We start from the raw sequence: 23014 nt of genomic DNA on the forward strand, positions 1-23014 counted from the left end.
AGTTGACCATAGGTGCATGGGTTTATCTCTGGGCTTTCTCTCCTGTTCCATTGATCTACATTTCTGTGTTTGTGCCAGTACCATATTGTCTTGATTACTGTAGCTTATAGTATAGTCTGAAGACAGGGAGTCTGATTCCTCTAGCTCCATTTTTTTCCCTCAAGACTGCTTTGACTATTTGACACACACTATTTTGTGTCTCCATACAAATTTTAAGATTTTTTGTTCTAGTTCCGTAAAACGTGCCATTGATAATTTGATAGGGATTGCATTAAATCTCTAGATTGCTTTGGGTAGTATAGTCATTTTCACAATATTGATTCTTCAGTCCCAGAACATGGTATGTCTCTCCATCTGTTGGTATCATCTTTAATTTCTTTCATCAGTGTCTTATAGTTTTCTGCATACAGGTCTTTTGTCTCCCTACGTAGGTTTATTCCTAGGTATTTTATTCTTTTTGTTGCAATGGTAAATGGGAGTGTTTCCTTAATTTCTTTCAGATGTTTCATCATTAGTATATAGGAATGCAAGAGATTTCTGTGCATTAATTTTGTATCCTGCAACTTTACCCAATTCATTGATTAGCTCTAATAGTTTTCTGGTGGCATCTTTAGGATTCTCTATGTAGTGTTTCATATCATCTGCAAACAGTGTCAGTTTTACTTCTTCTTTTCCAATTTGTATTCCTTTTATTTCTTTATCTTCTCTGATTGCCATGGCTAGGACTTCCAAAACTATGTTGAATAATGATGGCGAGGGTGGATATCCTTGTCTTGTTCCTGATCTTAGAGGAAATGCTTTCAGTTTTTAACCATTGAGAATGATGTTTGCTGTGGGTTTGTCATATATGGCCTTTATTATGTTGAGGTAGGTTCCCTCTATGCCTACTTTCTGGAGAGTTGTTATCATAAATGGGTGTTGAATTTTGTCAAAAGCTTTTTCTGCATCTATTGAGATGGTCATATGGTTTTTATTCTTCAGTTTGTTAATATGATGTATCACATTGATTGATTTGTGTATATTGAGGAATCCTTGCATCCCTGGGATAAGTCCCACTTGATCATGGTGTATGATCCTTTTAATGTGTTGTTGGATTCTGTTTGCTAGTATTTTGTTGAGGATTTTTGCATCTATATTCATCAGTGATATTGGTCTGTAATTTTCTTTTTTTGTAGTATCTTTGTCTGGTTTTGGTATCACAGTGATGGTGGCCTCATAGAATGAGTTAGGGAGTGTTCCTTCCTCCGCGATTTTTTGGAAGAGTTTGAGAAGGATGGGTGTTAGCTCTTCTCTAAATGTTTGATAGAATTCACCTGTGAAGCCATCTGGTCCTGGACTTTTGTTTGTTGGAAGATTTTTAATCACAGTTTCAATTTCAGTGCTTGTGATTGGTCTGTTCATATTTTCTATTTCTTCCTGGTTCAGTCTTGGAAGGTTATACCTTTCTAAGAATTTGTCCATTTCTTCCAGGTTGTCCATTTTATAGGCATTGAATTGCTTGTAGTAGTCTCTTAGGATGCTTCGTATTTCTGTGGTGTTGTAACTTCTCCTTTTTCATTTCTAATTTTATGGATTTGAGTCCTCTCCCTCTTTTTCTTGATGAGTCTGGCTAATGGCTTATCAATTTTGTTTATCTTCTCAAAGAACCAGCTTTTAGTTTTATTGATCTTTGCTATTGTTTTCTGTGTTTCTATTTCATTTATTTCTGCTCTGATCTTTATGATTTCTTTCCTTCTGCTAACTTTGGGTTTTGTTTGTTCTTCTTTCTCTAGTTCCTTTAGGTGTAAAGTTAGGTCGTTTATTTGAAATGTTTCCTGTTTCTTGAGGTAGGATTGTATAGCTCTAAACTTCCCTCTTAGAACTGCTTTTGCTGCATCCCATAGGTTTTGGGTCATCGTGTTTTCATTGTCATTTGTCTCTAGGTATTTTTTGATTTCCTCTTTGATTTCTTCAGTGATCTCTTGGTTATTTAGTAACGAATTGTTTAGCCTCCATGTGTTTGTGTTTTTTACATTCTTTTCCCTGTAATTCATTTCTAATCTCATAGCGTTGTCGTCAGAAAAGATGCTTGATATGATTTCAGTTTTCTTAAATTTACTGAGGCTTGATTTGTGACCCAAGATGTGATCTATCCTAGAGAATGTTCTGTGCGCACTTGAGAAGAATGTGTAATCTGTTTTTGGATGGAATTCTTATAAAAATTAAATCTGTCTGGTCTATTGTATCATTTAAAGCTTGTGTTTCCTTATTTATTTTCATTTTGGATGATCTGTCCATTGGTGTAAGTGAGGTGTTAAAGTCCCCCGCTATTATTGTGTTACTGTCGATTTCCTCTTTTATCGCTGTTAGCAGTTGCCTTATGTATTGAGGTGCTCCTATGTTGGGTGCATATATATTTATAATTGTTATGTCTTCTTCTTGGATTGATTTCTTGATCATTAGGTAGTGGCCTTCCTTGTTTCTTCATTTTAAAGTCTATTTTATCTGATATGAGTATTGCTACTCCAGCTTTCTTTTGATTTCCATTTGCATGGAATATCTTTTTCCATCCCCTCACTTTCATTCTGTATGTGTCCCTAGGTCTGAAGTGGGTCTCTTGTAGACAGCATATATATGGGTCTTGTTTTTGTTTCCATTCAGCAAGCCTGTGTCTTTTGGTTGGACCTTTTAATCCATTCATGTTTAAGGTAATTATCAATATGTATGTTCCTATGACCATTTCCTTAATTGTTTTGGGTTTGTTTTTGTAGGTCCTTTTCTTCTCTTGTGTTTCCCACTTAGAGAAGTTCCTTTAGAATTTGTTGTAGAGCTGGTTTGGTGGTGCTGAATTCTCTTAGCTTTTGCTTGTCTGTAAAGCTTTTGATTTCTCCATCGAATCTGAATGAGATCCTTGCTGGGTAGAGTAATCTTGGTTGTAGGTTCTTCCCTTTGATCACTTTAAGTATATCGTGCCACTCCCTTTTGGCTTGTAGAGTTTCTGCTGAGAAATCAGCTGTTAACCTTATGGGAGTTCCCTTGTATGTTATTTGTCATTTTTCCCTTGCTGCTTTTAATAATTTTTCTTTGTCTTTAATTCTTGCCAATTTGATTACTATGTGTCTCGGCGTGTTTCTTCTTGGGTTTATCCTGTATGGGACTCTCTGCGCTTCCTGGACTTGGGTGGCTATTTCCTTTCCCATTTTAGGGAAGTTTTCAACTATAATCCCCTCAAATATTTTCTCTTGTCCTTTCTCTCTCTCTTCTCCTTCTGGGACCCCTATAATGTGAATGTTGTTGCATTTAATGTTGTCCCAGAGGTCTCTTTGGCTGTCTTCATTTCTTTTCATTCTTTTTTCTTTATTCTGTTCCGCAGCAGTGAATTCCACCATTCTGTCTTCCAGGTCACTTATCCGTTCTTCTCCCTCAGTTATTCTGCTATTGATTGCTTCTAGTGTAGTTTTCATTTCAGTTATTGTATTGCTCATCTCTGTTTGTTCTTTAATTCTTCTAGGTCTTTGTTAAACATTTCTTGCATCTTCTCGATCTTTGCCTCCATTGTTTTTCCAAGGTCCTGGATCACCTTCACTATCATTATTCTGAATTCTTTTTCTGGAAGGTTGCCTATCTCTACTTCATTTAGTTGTTTTTCTGGGGGTTTATCTTGCTCCTTCATCTGATACATAGTCCTCTGCCTTTTCATCTTGTCTACCTTTCTGTGAATGTGGTTTTTGTTCCACAGGCTGCAGGATTGTAGTTCTTCTCTCTTCTGCTGTCTGCCCTTGGTGGATGAGGCTATCTACTTGGCTTTTTTTTTTTTTTTTTTTTTTTTTTTTGCGGTACGCGGGCCTCTCACTGTTGTGGCCTCTCCCGTTGTGGAGCCTCTCCCGTGTCTCTCCAGACACGCAGGCTCAGCAGTGACAGCTCACGGGCCTAGCTGCTCCACGGCATGTGGGATCTTCCTGGACCAGAGCACAAACCCGTGTCCCCTGCATCGGCAGGCAGACTCTCAACCACTGCGCCACCAGGGAAGCCCTAGGCTTTTTTTTTAAATTAAACTTTTTAAAAATGTTTGAGGTCATTGTAGATTCACATGCAATTGTAAGAAATAATACAGAGATCTTGTATGCCCTTTATCCAGTTTTCCCAAAATGTAACATCTTGTAGAACTATAGTACAACAAGTGTATTGACCTTGATATAATCAAGATGCAGAACCTTTTCATCACCATAAGGGGTCCCTCCTGTTGCCCTTTTACAGCCATATCTACTGCCTCCCCTTCACCATCCCAGGTGCTGGCAACTGCTAATCTGTTCTCCATTGCTATAATTTTGTCATCTTAAGAATGTTGTATATGGGATCATACAGTATGCAGCCCTTTGGAGTTACATTTTTTTCACTCAGAATAATTCCCCTTAAGATTCATCCAAGTTGTTTCATGCATCAGTAGTTTGTCCCTCCTTTGACTTAAAAGAAATTTTTTTAATTGTGGTAAAGTCCAAAAAAATAACAGAAAATTGACCATTTAAATTTAAATGTAGAGTTTGGTGGTATTAAGTCCATTGACATCCTTGTGCTACCTCACCATCATCCATCCATAGAAACCTTTGCATCTTGCAGAACTGAAACTGCCCATTAAATAGCAACTCCCCAATTTCCCCTCCTCCAGCCCCTGGCAGCCACCTTTCCACTTTCATTTCTATGAATTTGACTACTCTTGGTACCTCATAAAGTGGAATCATACAGTATTTGTCTTTTTGTGACTAGCTTATTTCACTTAGCATATATCCTCAGGGTTCAGACATGTTGTAGCATGTGTCAGAAGTCCTTCCTTTTTAAGAATGAATAATATTCCAATGTATGCTTGTACCACATTTTGTTTATCCGTTCATCTGGACGCTTGGTTGCTTCCACCTTTTTACTATTGTGAGTAATGCTGCCGTGAACGTGAGTTTGCAAAACTCTCTTGGTGATTTCTTTTGGGTATGTACCCAGGAGGGGAATTGCTATATTATATGGTAATTCTATGTTTAATTTTTTGAAGAACAGCCATACCGTGTTCCATAGCAGCTGCACCATTTTATCTTTCCACCAGCACTGTACAAGGGTTCAAGTTTCTCTACATCCTTGACAACGCTTGTTTCCTCTTTTTTTTCTTTTTTTTTTTCTTTGATAGTAGCCATCCTAATGTGTGTGAGGTGGTCCTCCCTTGACTTTTAGAAGACACATTTTTAAGTATGATCTGTGACTACCTAATATATCACTTGTCTCTAGGAGCTTCATTATCAAGATTTAAATTTAGTAACTCCATGAAGGAACATGGCCATTATTCTCATATTAAAGTTCAGTTTTCTTTAGTTCTTTCATTGATCCTCGTGGTCGTACCTCTAGTGTAGTTCTGAGCACCCAGTGGTCATGCGTATAATCAATACATATGAAGGGCTTGTATATCCCTATAGCCCAGAACAAGGCTCACTCCCATTCTGACGGAAGATATTTGTGCCTGTATGTAATTATAACCTGTTGTCCAAAAGTTCAGCCTTTAGGCTTCTTGACACTAGAATTTGAGGTTAGGTCAGGGGTAAAGAATTACTTAGATCTCCACAAGCATGTACTTTTTACCCTAAAAAAAAAAATCTCTAGGAACAATTATGGAATACAAACACAAGGGTAGTGATTATATGGTCAGGTAATACAGAGGATTTCAGATCCAGTGTGAATACATTTGGTCCAATTATAAGGTACTTCAGTAGTCCTCAAACTTTGTGGTGAAATGGAAGGAGTTGCAGGATGTATTTTATTTTCCCATCCGTAATTATGGGAAGATGAAATTTAAAAGTCCAAAAGTAAAGATAAAATCTGCTATTAGATTGGGAAGAGGAGCAAATGGCATGTACTAGCATTTGATAGAATTCTGGGTTTCAAATTGGTCTGTTCCTAACGGGTCTTTTATCTCCAGTGGTGTTTCTACAGAGCATGTTGTGACAGTGGTTGCTGACCCAGTTACGTGTGGTGACGCATGGCACGACTATGCACACAGATACCATAACCCAAAATAGCCAACGCAGCAGAGATGAGAGTGGCTGTCAGTAGATGGGAGAGTATTGCTTGGGCTTTGCTGTTCTAATGTTACACTTGCTAGTAATGTAATGGAGTGTTAATACTAGCTTGGAGTGGTAGAGTAAATGCCTTATGGTGCTAGAAACGCAGATTGTTAACTTACACACAGACTGTAGACACACAGTATGAATGTAAATTGTTGAAAGGAAGTTAGATGTTCATGTTGCAGTTTGGGCAGGTAAGGAATAGGACTTGCCCTGTGAACTACTTTTCCAGTACTATCTGGGATGACAATAAGGGAACATAATTGTGGCCTTCATGGGGTGACGATAGATAAAGAGTATGCAAGGGCTTTGGAACCAAAAAGAACTGGATTCATTTTCTGGCTTTACCAGTTACTGTGACTTTGGGTGAAAACGTAGCCTCTCTGAACCTCAGTTTTCTGATCTGTGAAATGGGCATAAGGAAAGTACAGGGTATATAAGGGAGAAATTAAGTTAAAAATATATGAGAGAAATTATATGTATATTTAACACCTGGAGCTACACAAATGACAGTTGCTATCATCCATTATTTACTTATTGGTTGGAAAATAGGATTATAATGATTTAAAAAGTTGTCCAGCTATTCAGCAGTCAGTAACGAAGCAGTTAACCCACTTCTAAACTCTGTAAACCAAGAGGAAAGTTACCTGTTGTAGTTTAACTTCTTAGATTAATGGGAATGCTGGTAGAAAACATTAAATATAGGAACAAATGTGCAGAGAAAGGCTTTTTCAAATAGCGCAGCTGTCAGATACCTGCACAGACTGCTTATCCTGGGTGGGTTCTGAAGTATGGGGTATTTTATTACACAGAGTAACAGTATGTCATTGTTGACCAAACGTGTGTTCCTGCTTCTGCACCACTGTCCTGAGCTCTTGACAGTGTGAGATTTAGGCAATGGTGGGAAAAATGGAACCCAGTCTGGCTTTTCCTGAGCCTTGCTTGCATCTTACACACTGCAGGCAGGGTGCTTGACACTGAGTACTCCTTTCAGCCTGTGCCCGTAGGATGCTGCTGTTATGTATCCCCTTTTCCAGTGAGGAAACTGAGGCATAGGTCAGTTAATAGGTGCCAGGACTCAACGTCCTGTTTCCAAACCCATATTCTGCTACCTGCCATAGGTGGACTATATTTATTTTGTCAGTATTTTTTTTTGGTTTTTCACATTTTGAAGGTATATCAGAAAACCAAATAACCCTTAGTTATTATTTTGTTAATTAAATTAACAAAAACAGATCCTTGAGAATTTTGGGGGGGGGGAGATTAGCTTTTTTTTTTTTTTTTTTTTTTTTTGCGGTACACGGGCCTCTCACTGTTGTGGCCTCTCCCATTGCGGAGCGCAGGCTCTGGACGCGCAGGCTCAGCGGCCATGGCTCACGGGCCCAGCCGCTCCGCGGCATGTGGGATCTTCCCAGACCGGGGCACGAACCCGTGTCCCCTGCATCGGCAGGCGGACTCTCAACCACTGTGCCACCAGGGAAGCCTGAGATTAGCTATTTTTAATTAAGCGGTATCTGAGGGATATTTTACCATACTCCTGGAGAACTATTACTACGGCCAGTGTTTAATTAAAATACCTTGTATATATACTGGTTGTTTTCCTCCAGAACTAATTTTTATTTTTTAAAAAATCAGGTATATTCTTGAATATACTTTAGTTTAACATGAAACATGGGTTTTTTGGTCTACCAAACAAACGTACTTAGGAGGTTTGTAAGGAAGACTTTATTTTAGTATTACTAAATGACTGAAAAAGAAAGATTTGTTTTCTTGCCTGATGTGATAAGCATGTTTTGCCAAATTTATGCACGATTAACCACTTACTATTAAAACTTTCTTCTGGAGATAGATACCCGTATAACTGTGTATTTCCTCCCATATCTAACTGCTTGTTTCCAAAGCTTTTAATGCTTCCTTGTCTCCTATGCCTTTATCTTTTTTGAATTTGAATTAGGTACTTCTCTGCTACCTTTCACTTGCTCTTTTTCTGTGCCGTTCTTTCTCTTGCTACCCTGTCTAAACCAGGCCCTAGAGAAACAGAAAGAATACATTGGCTGCCTTAGGAGTGAGCGGGACTCGCTCAGAGAGGAGCTGGCCGAGCTGAAGGCAGCAGTGGAGACGGGAGAGGTACGTGAGCTCCCCCCGCGCGCCAGGCCCTCACTGCTTTGTTCCTCCTTCCTTCCGTCCTGTCCTCTTTCCAGCCTGAATACAAAGTACAGTGTTCACGCCTCAGCACAGATTTGGTAGGTGTGAGTCCTGTCTCTGCAGAGCTAGATTCCGTGTAGCTAGTGCTGACCAGGTGTTCCCGTGGCAGGCATGTGTTGTCGCAGGGTCAGTCGCCTCACTGCCATGTCCTCCTTCCCTGGTGCCTGTTTTTTGTGATGGTGGGTTTCTTCCTCTCTGCAGAAACATGGCTTAGTCATCATCCCCGACGGCACTCCCAACGGCGACGTCCACCAGGAGCCAGTGGTCGGAGCCATCACTGTTGTGTCTCAGGAAGCCGCTCAGGTCTTGGAGTCGGCAGGAGAAGGGCCACTGGGTAAGACACCGCCACTGTATTGACTTGGATTAATGCTGTCCTCTTGGACTTCCAGCTGGTTCACATCCTCTCTTGGAAAACAAAAACACACCAGGTCTGTCTGAGCCTTATCTAGATCCCTAATGGGAAGAAATCTGGGCACGCTGTCTTCAGACATCCTTGACCTTGCGAAACCAGCATTGGGGTCATTGACAGGCAGTAAGTGTAACTGTAAGGCCCCTGGTTGGAAGCACTGTGGGTGTATACATGTTGCTTTTTCACTTAAATACAACCTTCTGCAAAGAGATAATCCAGCACATCCGTCCGGGGGAACCAGTGGGCTGGTCGGCAGCTTCCAGAGTACGTGTAAGTTTCTTCTTCCTGGAGCATCTGGTTTTCTGTCCTGCTACTCATGCCAGGATTCTGTAGCTCTTTCCCACTGCATTTCTTAAGGCAACAAACAGACGACCAAGAAGATATCAGAGGACTGTTATTCCAGAGCAGGGCTTCTGAGCCTCTTAAGGGCTAAGCCTCTTAAATTTGACCCCTTGAGAACCTAATGACACCTGTCTCAGGAAACCACTCAGATGCCCATCTATTGCCTCCACTAAGATTCCTATTCTAGAGAAGAAGAATGGCACAAGTAGATACTGTATCATCAGCTCACTTTTATATTAAAAAATGATCGTTTTTTCTTCTTTGTCTTATTTTCATATATATGTAGGTTTCCTAGAAGAATAGATATAATATAAAGGGGGGCGGGCAGCCAAAAAACGTTTTAAAGGGCACATTCTCTAACGTACAGAATTCTGGAAGTGTAACTGTCGAGAACTTTGATAAAGCAGAGGATGCCGGCGAGGTGAGTGAGAGCTGCCGTGGGGAATAGACTGAGTGTACAGCCACGGGCAGCTCAGATGGTTTTCTCTGCCTGATGGGAGGTGCCGAAACATTTGGCCATGACCTTGGTGGATTGTGGGGAGTGCTGGCTGGGTGTCAGGTGCTTTTGTAAAAAACTCATCTGTAGGTGTCCCCTCAGTCCAAGGGGCCTTTTTTTTTTTTTTTTTTTTTTTTTTGGCGGTACGCGGGCCCCTCACCGCTGTGGCCCCTCCTGTTGCGGAGCACAGGCTCCGGACACGCAGGCTCAGCAGCCATGGCTCACGGGCCCAGGCGCTCCGCGGCATGTGGGATCCTCCCGGACCGGGGCACGAACCCGTGTCCCCTGCATCGGCAGGCGGACTCTCAACCACTGCGCCACCAGGGAAGCCCCAAGGGGCCTATTTTAATGCATGTTGGGAAGAAGCAGCCCTCCCCTCAGGCCAGGAGCAAGCCCTAGCAGTCCTGCTACCAAGCCTCAAATGGCTCTTTTGGGGTTTTTTTTTTGGTTTGTTTGTCTTTTTAAGATGTTGGGGGTAGGAGTTTATTAATGAGTTAATTTATCTTTGCTGTGTTGGGTCTTCGTTTCTGTGCGAGGGCTTTCTCTAGTTGCGGCAAGCGGGGGCCACTCTTCATCGCGATGTGCGGGCCTCTCACTATTGCGGCCCCTCCTGCCACGGAGCACAGGCTCCAGACGCGCCGGCTCAGTAGTTGTGGCGCACGGGCCTAGTTGCTCCGCGGCATGTGATATCCTCCCAGACCAGGGCTCGAACCCATGTCCCCAGCATTAGCAGGCAGACTCTCAACCACTGCGCCACCAGGGAAGCCCCTCAGATGGCTCTTGATGGCACACATCTTAGAGTTGGTCCCCTTCCCTCCCCCAACTAGCTTTGTGGGCCTCTGCTTCTTCCATCATTGTGTTCCTCTGTTTTCTTTGCTCTAGCACCCCTCTCAGGCCCATTCTTAGTCCCTGCCTTCTCTCCCATAGTTTGTTTTCTCCTGCTAAGGGCTTAAGAGCCTGTGGAAGTACCCTTGGCTTTGAGTTGTCTATCTACTGGTAAAACTTGCAAATTTTTGAAACAAGGAAATGATCTTTGTACTTCATTTTGTCTTCAGATGGAAAATCACTGCTCTTGGGAGCAAATGTTGTATTTAGTGCCCTGATAAATATCAGTTGTGTGGAAATATGTGTTGAATAATTAAGTACATTTCCTTTCACCATTAAAGCCTTCATGTCTTGATATTCAGAGCTATGAACTGTTTATCAGTTTGCCGTTTGTGAATTTGAAGAATTATTTTAAATTGTTTATGTACTACAACATTACAAATTTTTCATTTGTTTTAGATGTAAGGCTACGAAAACTTGCTGGAGAAAAGGAAGAGCTACTATCACAGGTAAAGGTATTCTTCTCATTGGAAGGGGATGTTAATTGTAACTGACTAAATCATATGGTAAAATGTTAGCCAACTAAAATGTACACTAGAAAGAAATGTGCTTGTTTCAAACATCATTACTCAAGTAAGAGTTGAAGGATAAAAAGATAATTCACCTTTGTTGTCTCCTGTTCTTTAAAAAAAAAATTAAAGGACACGAAGTTTAAGGAGTCAAATAGTTTTAAAAGCCTGTTCTGAAGACAGAAGTGCCCTGCCCTGCCCTCTCCCCACCTCCAGCCCCGACCATCCCTTTTGCTTCCTTTAGCTGATTCTTGTGGTGTGTACCGCCCTTGTATGCTTCTATATAACATGCTTATGTTGCTTCTTGATTGTTCTGTTTAAGGCTACTCTGTTGACATCCCTCTATGGGACGTAAGGATTTATCTTTCCTTCATCCCCTCTCCCTACCACACGCATGTATACTTTCCATTCCCACATCCTCCTAATAAAGGAGCAGTGAGATTCCAGTCTGTTTACGTTATCAGGACTCTGTAAACACTGCTCACAGTGGAGCCATGGAACATTCTAGGATTCATCTCCTTCACAACTCCTTAGTTCTCCTGAAGTTAGTATTGTGGTTTTTCTTGTCATTTTCTTGGTTTCCTATGTATTTGTTACTAATCTAGCTGCAGACTCTCCAATAGTGGTTTCAGTCCACTCTTGGTGTTTTCAGATGCATCAGGTATTCCCTCAGTTCCATCTCTTTTGGTTCTTGGTGCATCTGACTCGCCCCTTGTGAACTTAGAGGCTCGCTCCCCCGGGACAGAGACGTGACCACCTTTCACCATCATCTAGAGTTTCCTTTGCCTGTGCTTCAGGCTGGAGCAGCGTCTTATGCCTCCCTCTTTCTGTGTCCATTCTCTTATTCTGGTACATCCCCCAGTAGCTTCCTGAGGAAAGAGTTTTGGGGCTGTAAATTTTTCTTAACTTTGCAGGACTGAAATGTCTTCATTTTGTCCTCTTACTTGATTAACAGTTTGATGGGGGTATAGAATTCCTCATTGTAATCATTTTCATTCTTTTTTTTTTTAACTTCTTTATTGGAGTATAATTGCTTTACAATGGTGTGTTAGTTTCTGCTTTATAACAAAGTGAATCAGCTATACATATACATATGTCCCCATATCCCCTCCCTCTTGTGTCTCCCTCCCACCCTCCCTATCCCACCCCTCTAGGTGGTCACAAAGCACTGAGCTGATCTCCCTGTGCTATGCGGCTGCTTCCCACTAGCTATCTGTTTTACATTTGGTAGTGTATATATGTCCATGCCACTCTCTCACTTCGTCCCAGCTTACCCTTCCCCCTCCCCATGTCCTCAAGTCCATTCTCTACATCTGCATCTTTATTCCTATCCTGGCCCTAGGTTCTTCAGAACTTTTTTTTTTTTTTTTTAATAAACTGCTTCGTTGTCTTCTGGCCTCCTGCACGGCTATTGAGAATTTCAAGGACATTTTGATTTTTGATCTTTTGTCTATGACCCGTTTTTCCCTCTCTGGCAGCTTGTACCATACTCTCCTTTCTCCCTAGGGTTCTCAGATTTCAGTGATGTGGTTTGGAGTTTTGCGTGAATGCATTTATTGTGTGTGCTCCTCCAGGCACATGTAGCTGCATAGATATATAGGCATGGAGTGGGTAGAGAGATTTTACCAGGTGAGCATAATAGGGCAAAGGAGGTGAGGGCTTGTGCGAGAGAGTGATGATGACGGACCTGGAGATTAAACTGGGTAAGGAGGTTTGAGGGAAATCCAGGAAGATATCAAGGCACAGCAGAGAGAAGATGGAAACAGTGGACTATAGGTACCAGTGGGGTTGAAGGATTTTTGGAGTTGGGTCCAGAGGGAATGAGCTGGAAAGATCAAGAGTAGTGGTTAGAGAGAAGATACATGGAACTGAATTCAGTAGGGACTGCTGTTGTCTAGTGGTGAGATCTAGTATATGACAGTGGGAGTGAGAGGCTGAGGGCAAGGTGGGATACGTGGCAAGATCCTTGCTCCAGAAACTAGAGATCCGTTGTAGGAGAGATCACACTTAGATGTATTTTGAATTTGCCAACAATTAAGGCAGGAGTAGCCTGGAGATCATGTGAGTTAGGAGCTAAAATGGTGACGAAGGAGTGGGGAGATGGCAATGATGAGGTGGGGTTAGTACTTATAATCTGAAGCGATGCGATTAGGAACTGCATTAGGAATTCAGGGAGGCTAGAGGGAGAAGAGTTTGTGACAGCAAGGAACGCAAGAAGACACCTGATCCATTCTCAGGCTCAGGGAGAGGTGGGCTGAAAGGACAGCCAGGCTGCAGAGGAAGCAGGCCCCTCAGGGGAGGGCAGGTCTCTATTAGAGCACCGATGGGGTAATGGGGATGCACAGAGAGGGTGGAGGATAGTCCAGAGGGTGCAGTGCAAGAGTGTCAGGCTTTGGGAAAGGTTAGGAGATGAAGACAGAGTAGGGCTTGTACCGGGCCTTTTGGGAAGGAGTGCAGGAAAAGGGACGACAAGCCTTTTCGAGATGGACATTGAATAGGAATGATTGAACAGGAATGATGGGGATGATGAGATTAGTCCCGGTTGACCCGAGGCAGATAGTGATGTCATGGTTGAAAGGGCAGAGTTGTCTGGGAAGCACAGATTTAGTCCCAGTGCCGAGCTCACCCTTTCTCCATCAGGGGAGGGGCAGACCTGGTCCGAGTGCTGAGCTTTCCCTTTGACCCCTGTGGATGGAGCCGAGGACAGCTGGGGAAGCCACCTGGAACTCTGAGCACGCAGACTCACCTTTGACCCCTGATGATGAAGGACGCAGGAGGCGTGGGGACGCTTGGTCTTGGTCCGGAGGTGGCCCGCTGTAGGAGAGGGCAGACTTGCTCTGATTTGTGCTCCTTCCTGGATCTCTGATGATAAGAGTTGTAGGCATTTGGAGAAACACGACTTTGATTTGATTTGGGGGTGGCGAGGGGGATCAGACCTCGGGACAGATAATGTTTCTCTCCTGTTTTTCCATCCCTTTTCGTCTCATTTGTTCTGCTTTCTAAAAGATATTCTCACCGTTATCTTCTCATTTTTATTGAGTTTCTATTTCTGCAGTCATTTCAAGGATGTAGATATTTTCCCTTATCTCAGAGGGTATTGATAGGCTGGTTGGTTTGCTTCCTGATTCTTTTTTTCTATCTGCATAGTTTGTTTCCTTCCAGATGTTCTTTTATGTACATTTAGTTGGTCTTCAGTTTAAAGTAGAGGACTAAAAAGCTGGTGGGCAGCTCTGAGCTTGTGGGTAGGGCTCGTCCAAGTTTCTGTGAAGCCTGATGTGGCTGGGTGTCTTATTGGGAACCTTAGATGTGGTTATGTTGGTCTTTTATTTTAGGCTAGTCAGAGAGTTCTAAAGAGAGAGATCCCGTCCTGTGCCTGAGCTACAATCCTAGCTGGGTGTGCAGTTTGGGAACTGAGGGTGGACCAGAGGCCTCAGCATGCAGTTCATTTCTGTCCGTCTAATCTTATTTTTCACATGTGAGACTCTTGTCTCCACCTGGGCCTTCTTTTCTCCCAACCCAAAGTCCCTCCTAATTTTATTTTTTAGTTTATTTTGTAAATTAAAAAAAAAAACCTTTATTAGGTTATAACTGGCATAAAGTAAGCTGCACATACTTAAAGTGTACAGATGTACATACCTATATCAGTTTCCAAGGGCCGCCATAACAAAACACCACAAACCGGGTGGCGTAGAATAACAGAATGTCCTCTCACCTCACAGTCTGGAGGTGAGAAGCTCTGTGTCAACAGTGTGGGTTCCTTCTGAGGCCTGTGACGGGAAGTCAGTTCCAGGCCTCTCTTCTAGCTTCTGGCATTTTGCTGCCCATCTTTGGGGTCCCTTGGCTTGTAGATGACATTCTCTGTCTTAGCACATATTCCCTCTGTGCCTGTCTGTCTCTTCATGTGGCATTCTTCTTATAAGGACACCAGTCATATTGGACTAGGGGCCCACCCTATTCCAGTGTAACTTCATCTCAACTAAGTGCCTCTGCCGTGACTGTTTCCAAATAAGGTCACATTCTGAGGTACTGGGGCTTAGGACTGCAAAATACGAATTTGGGGGGACAGTTTAACTCACAGCAATACCTGTGAAACCATCACCACCATCAAGATGGTGAAAATATCCATAACTTCGCCAAAGTTCCTGTGTCCCTTTGTAAACCTTCCTTCCCCTCCCACCTCCCTCCCTCTCTCCAGGCAACCACTGACCTGCTTTTTGTCCCTTCAGTTTGCATTTTCTGGAGTTTTTCACGCAGCATATACTCAGTTTGAGATTCACCTTGTTGCTGCACGTATTAGTAGTATGTTCCCTTCTTTGGCTGAGTAGTAATTCCATTGTATAAATCGACCGCAATTTACTTATCCTTCTCTTGATGGACATTTCAGTTGTTTCTTGTTTGGGGCTATTAATGAATAAGCTGCTATGAATGTCCTTTATTTTGGGTAAAATAAGGTAGATTACGTAGCTGAACTCAAAAATATATTTCCAATTATTTCTTTATACAGTTTTTCTAAATAAGAATATTTAACCTAACTCTAAACAAGAAACCTCTAACTGCCCATGAATTTTCCATTTTTAATAAAAAATAACAAAAAGGAACTCCTAAGATGTACTTTTCCACAGACCCGCACAAATAATAAAATATGGCTGTTTTAACTGGGACACCTGGTCCTGGAGCTTGCTCCTTTTGATAATTAGCTCGTAGCTGATCTCCAGCACCTGAGCACAGCGTGCCCCATGGCAGGCACTCCAGGAAACAGTTTCTGAATGAATGATTTGTGGCCTTATTCTAAGATGTGGACACCAGGCCAAGCATCTGTTTCATTTGAGAGACTGGATCTCACGCATAAGCCTTTACTTCCTCTTCAGATTAGAAAACTGAAGCTGCAGTTGGAGGAGGAACAGCAGAAGTGCTCCAGGAACGATGGCACAGCAGGTGACCTGGCGGGACTGCAGAATGGCTCGGACCTGCAGCTCATCGAAATGCAGAGTAAGGCTGGGGCCGGGCCGCCACTGACCTGCGTGGGGCTGTGTCCGGGACGTGGTTGTGAGCAGGCTGTTAGAGCCTGCAGTTCTGAAGACTGGTTAGTTCTCAGCTGGACTAGAAAAGCCATCCTGGTCAGTCATGGAACTGAAGAGGTTTCTACTAGGCTGTGTGCTTCGTGGGGTGACAAGGCCTGAGAGGTAATGCTCTCCCCGCTTCCTGGCAAAGTGATTTCTAGAACATTTTGCAAATAGTGACATCATGACACTATCCTTTTCCACATCGCCGGGTCATCTGTAAGCACCCTTCCTAATGACATGTTTTTCTATGGAATTTATCTTAGATAACTGGAGGGGAATATATTTGGGACTAACTCACACTACTCTGGAGTAGTTTCAGAATTTTCCCAGAAGTAGTCTTGTTAACCCAAATTAATCTTTATTAGATGGAATTTAAACCAAGGCCACAAAGTAAGCCTACTCAGTTTACCCAAATTATTTCAGTTGTTCTGCCTTTCTACTTTTGACCCCATATTATTTTAAAGTGCCTACGGTAGTCACAGTAATCCCCACAGCGGGGAGATTTTAGCAGCCATTCATATACAGTTAGATAATGTATAATCACACAGGGGAGACACTTATTTTTCCAATTTGAATAAGGCTTTTCTGATAACTTATTTTAAAATAGTGGTTATTCCATGGCCCTTTTATCTAAATATTCTGAGTTAGGGCAAATAGACAAGCTTTTTGAACCAGGCTTATTAAAACTAACTTATTACTATTAACTTTTGAGGTTAGTATCATTTCCTCTATTGGATATCAGTTGGAACCCTTGTGATATAGTTCAAATATTTTGTTCTAGAAATACCGATTTGGAGTGGAGGGTAGATGAAAAGAGGGGCATAACAAAAGGTAGGTTGACTAGTTAGGAGGTTGTGATAGTGACCAAAACAGTCCAGTGGCCGCCAACAGTCTTAGAAAGAGGGCAGTGCACAGATTTGTAAGAGTTTGACCTAAAACAGCAAATTCAAAAGGAATCATATTGAGGAGGAATGGGTGTGCATTGATGTGTGACATCTTCCCAGAGCAGGCACCACGACAGAGCTGGCGTCTGTGGCAAGCAGGGCAAGTGACTGGGGTGGGGCTGTGACCCAGGTGAGCAGAGCAGGGCCGGGCAGGGCTGGGCTGGGCCGGGCCTGGCATGTAGCGACAGAAGCAGGCAGCTCCCCTGCACCGGAGGCCGGGACAGGAACCTGGTGACTCTCAGTTCTGGACAGCTGCCTTGTCTGTAAGCATGGTGTTTGGGGATGGAATTTCAGAACACGCATGAAATAAATGGCTGAGACCAGGGATTTATACTTTTGAAAACAGGAAGGAATGAGTGGTTTGGTGAGAAGGAAGCAGCACATTTTGATAATAAGTTGCTGGAGTTAAGAATTAAAAAACAGTATCCTAAAGCTTCAGTTTTAGGCCCAGAAATGGGAGTAGTTCTCTTTCGCTACCAGAGATGGCTTTTGGGGAGAGGCTTTTATAACCACATTAATTTTAGGGTGACAGTAATTATCCAATTAGAAAAACCTTTTGCATTAAAGATTATGTAGGTAGTTTTAACCTTAGTTTTATGGAAAAGTAGAAAAGTTCTTAAGTAGGGTAGATTTGGTTTATCTCCTGCAAACCTTATGATTCCTATTACAATGTAATTAGTTCAGAGTGATTTTTGTTAAATTTGGATTGCTGGAATTTTTCTCCCCCAGCATTTCTAAGCTTCTCATTTTAAATGGTTTGCTTCTTAGGTCAGATATACAGCTAATGATTTATAGCTCTATCCTTAACACATTATCACAACATATTACTGAAAAGTATTTATTTTCAGTCAATATTAAGCGTACATTACGTGCAAAGCACTTGGCTAGAAACAGAGGTAGATTCAAGAAGCCAAAACTCGGCCCCTGTCCTTACATATCTATATAATGTTAGGAAAGCATGATGTCATAAAAGAGAGTCCAAAAAAATGCAACAAAGGAAGGAGAAGCTCTAGTTAACTAAGGAGAGTCATGAAGGAGGTGAAAATTCAGCAGGACCTTGAGCAGGACCTTAAAGTTGGTTAGACTTAGATCAGAGGTGGGGAGAAAAGGGCACTTGGGCTGTGGGGGGGAGCAGGATACCTGGGGAGATGGGAAGGTGTAGGGCTGGGGGCAGGGAAACTGGAGCGGGGTGGGGGGGGCCTGGTCCCATGGGCACAGAGGCTCCCTGGGCCCTGGGGCTGCAGGTAAGGTTGGCAGGGGCCCTGCTGCGCTGACAGGGCTCCTTGCTTCAACCTCTACCTGCACACATCATGGTGTGAAGAGAGAATTTTCTTCTAAAATGCTGTTGCAACACAAGTGCTAGAGCTTCTCATAGCATAGATGCGCCAGAACCTGTGCTGCAGGAGATACCGCAGTTGCCTGTGTGCATGTGTGCTTTGTCTTCTTCCTCTGCAGAGTCCTCTCCTGTACTGCAGGGGGCCTCACTGCCTCACGTTCACACCTTCACCTCTGTGAGATGGTTTATTATTCTCTTCTGTTCTAGGAGATGCCAACAGACAAATTAGTGAGTACAAGTTTAAGCTTTCAAAAGCAGAACAGGATATAACCACCTTGGAGCAAAGTGTAAGTCCTTCTTGTGTACGGTACCAACACATCTGCTTCCTGCATCTCAGTGATTAACCCCATGAATGCCTAGGTTTTTTGAGCTGCCTTTGCAGTTGTATCTCTATAAAAGCTCTAAAGTGGAAAAGCCAGCGGAGAACACCTGATAGGGCATTTCAGCCTTTTCTATGAATGAATGAGACTGAAGCTATAATTCTGTTTCGTGTAGCTATTTCAAGAGCCTTCAAGAAGATTGTAGTTTATAACATAATCCCTTATTGTATATTTCAGAAAGTCTATCGGGGAGTCTCCTCCTGCGATGTTACTATGGCTTTTAAACAATATGGTTGTCGTAAAACTTAACGTGGGAAATTGGCCCTATTATGACACTACAGCTGTCATCCTCTCTAGGGACAGTTCTAGATGTATAAATAGCAGTCGAGTTCTGAGAGGACCTCTGACTCCCCCTGAGGGGACTTGTTAGTGTTAGATTCTTGGAATCTGTCATGACATTGTATTTCCATCTTGGCTGCAAAAAAGTGGTGGTTCCTAGTGCCAGCACCAGAGGCCTGTGTTCTCATATTTACAGATTAGCCGCCTGGAGGGGCAGGTGCTGAGATACAAAACCGCTGCTGAGAATGCGGAGAAAGTCGAGGATGAACTGAAAGCAGAAAAGAGGAAGCTACAACGAGAGGTACTTGCTTTTATTATGCTTCTTGGAATACTTTCCTAAAAAGAAAAAATCCTTTGGAGATAAATTCTTTGCTGCATAAGGAATTTAATCCTGGCTCCAATCTTAGTCAAACAGCAGTGGAATCATTGTTCTGTGTTGGTTTCTGACCTACACAGTGACTGTCATTTACTTTTATGTTTTGGTCAGTTAGATAATAAGAAAAAGGAGAGTTTTTATTTTTGTTTAGATGAGGTCTGTTTCTCCAGCTTCTCTATGTCCTCTCTGATTAATGTTCAGCACCGTTGGTTAACACCTCTGGCTGCCTGAAAAACAACGCAACTGCAGGATCGCATGCAGTGCTTCCACTTCCCAGAAACTGGAGAGGAAAGTAGCGCTGGGTTTCGTTTTTGACCATGTGAAGTGACCAAGGTCTTCCTGTCTCCAGTTACGAACAGCACTGGACAAGATCGAGGAGATGGAGATGACCAACAGCCATCTGGCCAAGCGGCTGGAGAAGATGAAGGCCAACAGGACAGCACTGCTGGCCCAGCAATAGGGAGGCCGCCCTACTGCCCGGGCCCCGCCTGGAAGGACTGATCTTTCGTCCACTCAAACCCCTTTCAGGACTGTTTGAGCTTTGTCATTAAAATAGCCACCTTTGTATTTTATAATTTATGAGAGAATGAAACAGGTTTGAATCTTCATGAATGAACACTTTGGATTTTGTTGGTAGTTTGATTCTAGACTAAGAATTGGTCCATGCCGTTATTATTTTTTATTTCCATAATTTTAGAATCAAGTTTACTCACCATTTTTCCCCAGCTGCCTCAGTGACTGGGCACTCGGAGGCTTTGGCACGGGTTCTGGAGGACAGCGATTCAGCGCTCACCGAGGTACTTCCTGGAGACCTCAGAAAACACAAGTGCCTTCTCCACAGTGCAATTCAGACTTCAGTGATCTCCAGTGGTCAAAAGACATTTACCCTTAATATCAGGTAGCATTTATATTTTAGTGAAGACACAAGTTCACAGGTGGGGAATATATGTTTCACTCAAATTTATATGTTTGGAGGAAAAAGCCTTTTTTTGTAAGATATTTAAATTTATATAAGAAAATGTTAGAAAAAGATATGGGGAGTGTATATAAAACTTGCTTTGTTGCATGGGGCAGGGGAAGTCCAAGGCCTGTACTCTTAAAGTAAGAGTAGGGTCCTTAGTCTTCACATCAACTGTGCTGTATCTTGAAAAGTATTTCATCTGCTGCTCATCTGTGGAATGAAACCTCAGACCAGCCCGATGAGGGAGGGAGGGAGGGCAGGCCAGGCCAGGCAGGTGGGAAGTCAGCCTGAAGATTCTATTAAATATACCCTTTTGCTGACTACAGTTGGCTACTGACACATTCATTTTCTTAGAGGAGCCTTTAAAACTAGTCATTGGCAATCATGCCCGCCTAGCTCACCCCTCTTTTCTCTCCTTAAGGAAAAATAATCTGGAATATAGAATTTCTTTTAAGAACTTCAGTTTCATCTTTAAAGGCACCCAGTTTGAGGATTTTATCATCGAGTCGTAGCCATGTTACAGTATTTGTGATTCTCTTTTGCGCTCAGAATTGAGGTGGTTTTATGGAAATGATTATTGTATCTTCAATGTGTTTACACGGAAAAAATATGGGGGAAAGTCTAATGAATTAAGGCCACATAAGATAAAATTAGACTTGAAACTAGGTAATAAAGTTAACTTAAATATGAATAAAATCTCTAATAATTATTCCCTTCTTTAGAATAATTAGCTCTTTGTGTTTAAAACATGGAAACCAGGGGCTTCCCTGGTGGTGCAGTGCTTAAGAATCCACCTGCCAATGCAGGGGACACAGGTTCGAGCCCTGGTCCAGGAAGATCCCACATACCGCAGAGCACCTAAGCCCATGCGCCAGAACTACTGAAGCCCACGGACCTAGAGCCCATGCTCCGCAACAAGAGAAGCCACCGCAACGAGAAGCCCACGCACCGCAACGAAGAGTAGCCCCCGCTTGCTGCAACTAGCGAAAGCCCACAAGCAGCAACGAAGACCCAACACAGCCCAAAATAAATAAATTTTAAAAAATAAAATAATTCAGGAAATTGGTTTCCATATTTTAAGATGATTTCCTATAAGTTTTCTTTCAGTTGATGTGTGGGAGTGGGCAGTGACGAGGCATGTTCTGAAATGCAGATTTATCCTAGAATCCCATACATACCTGGAACTGAAACATCGTGTAGTCCACCTCTTGAGGCCTTGGAAATCCCTCTTCCTCTCCACCCACGGTCACTCAGCCTGTGCTCCTCCTGGAGCTGTTTTGTTGTCAGTCTTTTCCGAATGGAATGGTTCCACTTCTCGTAAAATAGACTCTTCTCTTCTTTTCCACAGAACTTTCTTCACTGAGCCTTGTAATCTGGACTTTACCTCAAAACTATAGGCATTCTTCCTCCCTGTGCTGACTGCACATTTCTATTAATGCAGGCTAATATTAAGGTAGCTTATTTTAATGGTACTTACAGTTTCAGTTTGTATTTTTACAACACCCTTCAAACAAGAATACCTAGAAATTCCTTTATCTTAAGCTGGTAGTATTGATAGCCATTAACAAAGTGAGCTAACTTAAAAACTCATGCCTGTTTTGGACTGGACAAGAACTATTTTCTTCAAATTTTTAAATTAAGAATAAATTAATTAGCTTTGGTTACTGAAGGTACTAATAGAGTGACTACGCAGAAAGCTGAACTGACAATGTCATCAGCACCTCTTATAGGTTCAGGACCTCTTTTTTAAAAAGGCACCTGAACCAACATAATATTTATCACCTGATATTAGAAATTCACCAGAACACAGAAAGAATCGAATCAATGCATGATCTATAAAGTCTTTAAGGCCCTTTTAGAATTCTTATCAGACGTCCAGGAGGCTTTCAAACTACTTTTGGGATTCTTCAACACAATCAGTATACACTAGGTGAAAATGGATCTAGGAAAATTTCAAGTGTAATGAAATTAAATAAAAAACCATGTTAGGACAAATTTGACTATTTATTTATAGTCAATCCACCATGCATGAAGGAGTGCTACTAGTTAAAATGCAAGTGTGAGTTCAACCTACCAATGTCGGGATACAGAGGAGGAACGACCCATCCCAGAGGCCATAGACGACCATAGTTAACACCTCTCGAAGACTTTATATAGATCGGGCAGGTTAGCAAGCTGCAGGATGTTTCCATCTTCTGTGAAATGTTTCGGAGGCAGAAGGTGTGAGCGGAAGGCTTTATAGACGACATGCTCCACAGTCCACTTCCAGGGGTTTGGAGTAGAGCTGGGCACTTCACTCTGAAAGAGACATGTTAGATGTTCACATCCCAGTCTACACTGGTTTCCTGGCTGATGTGCACTGGGCCTGGAGAGTCTTGGTGGCTTATAATAGGCTGTGTGACCTAATGCTTGTGAAGTATCTTTTCTAGGCCAGCCTCTCAGGGATCCTACAGGCCTGAGCAGAGAGACGAGATGGAAGAAAAGAATCAGTCGTGGCTTTCGTGACGCTTCCTCCCATAGAAACTGTTACCATTCAGGGAGAGTGTGTTTACTGTAGCAGGATCTAACATAATGTTTGGATGGCAGTAGTAGGAAGTACATTCTGTAATTACCACTAAATTTGGAGTCTCAATGTAGTTCTATTTCCCAAAAAGCTCCACAGGTAAGAAATGAAAAAATAAATGAGGATTATTTTACTCCACCCTTCCCCTCCTACATCTAAGCCTTAGGCTGCCTCATGTAAAAGAAG

At 42.4% G+C, this 23014-nt stretch overlaps 2 protein-coding genes across 14 annotated transcripts in view; one reads left to right on the top strand and one right to left on the bottom strand.

The window, feature by feature from the left end:
• Positions 1-19912, top strand: part of LRRFIP2 (LRR binding FLII interacting protein 2) — a 117920-nt gene extending 98008 nt beyond the window's left edge. For 9 of the 12 annotated variants that reach the window (XM_073810990.1, XM_073810978.1, XM_073810980.1 and 6 more), the window contains 7 exons: positions 8106-8207; positions 8487-8619; positions 10817-10866; positions 15795-15915; positions 18477-18556; positions 19125-19229; positions 19654-19912. In XM_073810990.1, the coding sequence (XP_073667091.1) occupies positions 8106-8207; positions 8487-8619; positions 10817-10866; positions 15795-15915; positions 18477-18556; positions 19125-19229; positions 19654-19764 (702 nt within the window). In that variant the 3' untranslated portion in view covers positions 19765-19912. The remainder of the gene's footprint in view (positions 1-8105; positions 8208-8486; positions 8620-10816; positions 10867-15794; positions 15916-18476; positions 18557-19124; positions 19230-19653) is intronic. The other 3 variants (XM_073810981.1, XM_073810989.1, XM_073810988.1) reach the window with 1 other exon arrangement.
• Positions 19913-22250: 2338 nt separating this feature from the next.
• The window catches only part of MLH1 (mutL homolog 1), a 51223-nt gene continuing 50459 nt past the window's right edge, over positions 22251-23014 (bottom strand). For both annotated transcript variants that reach the window (XM_019946881.2, XM_033864550.2), the window contains one exon: positions 22251-22563. In XM_019946881.2, the coding sequence (XP_019802440.1) occupies positions 22396-22563 (168 nt within the window). In that variant the 3' untranslated portion in view covers positions 22251-22395. The remainder of the gene's footprint in view (positions 22564-23014) is intronic.

Source organism: Tursiops truncatus, chromosome 10, assembly GCF_011762595.2.
Source record: "Tursiops truncatus isolate mTurTru1 chromosome 10, mTurTru1.mat.Y, whole genome shotgun sequence".
NCBI lineage: Eukaryota > Metazoa > Chordata > Mammalia > Artiodactyla > Delphinidae > Tursiops > Tursiops truncatus.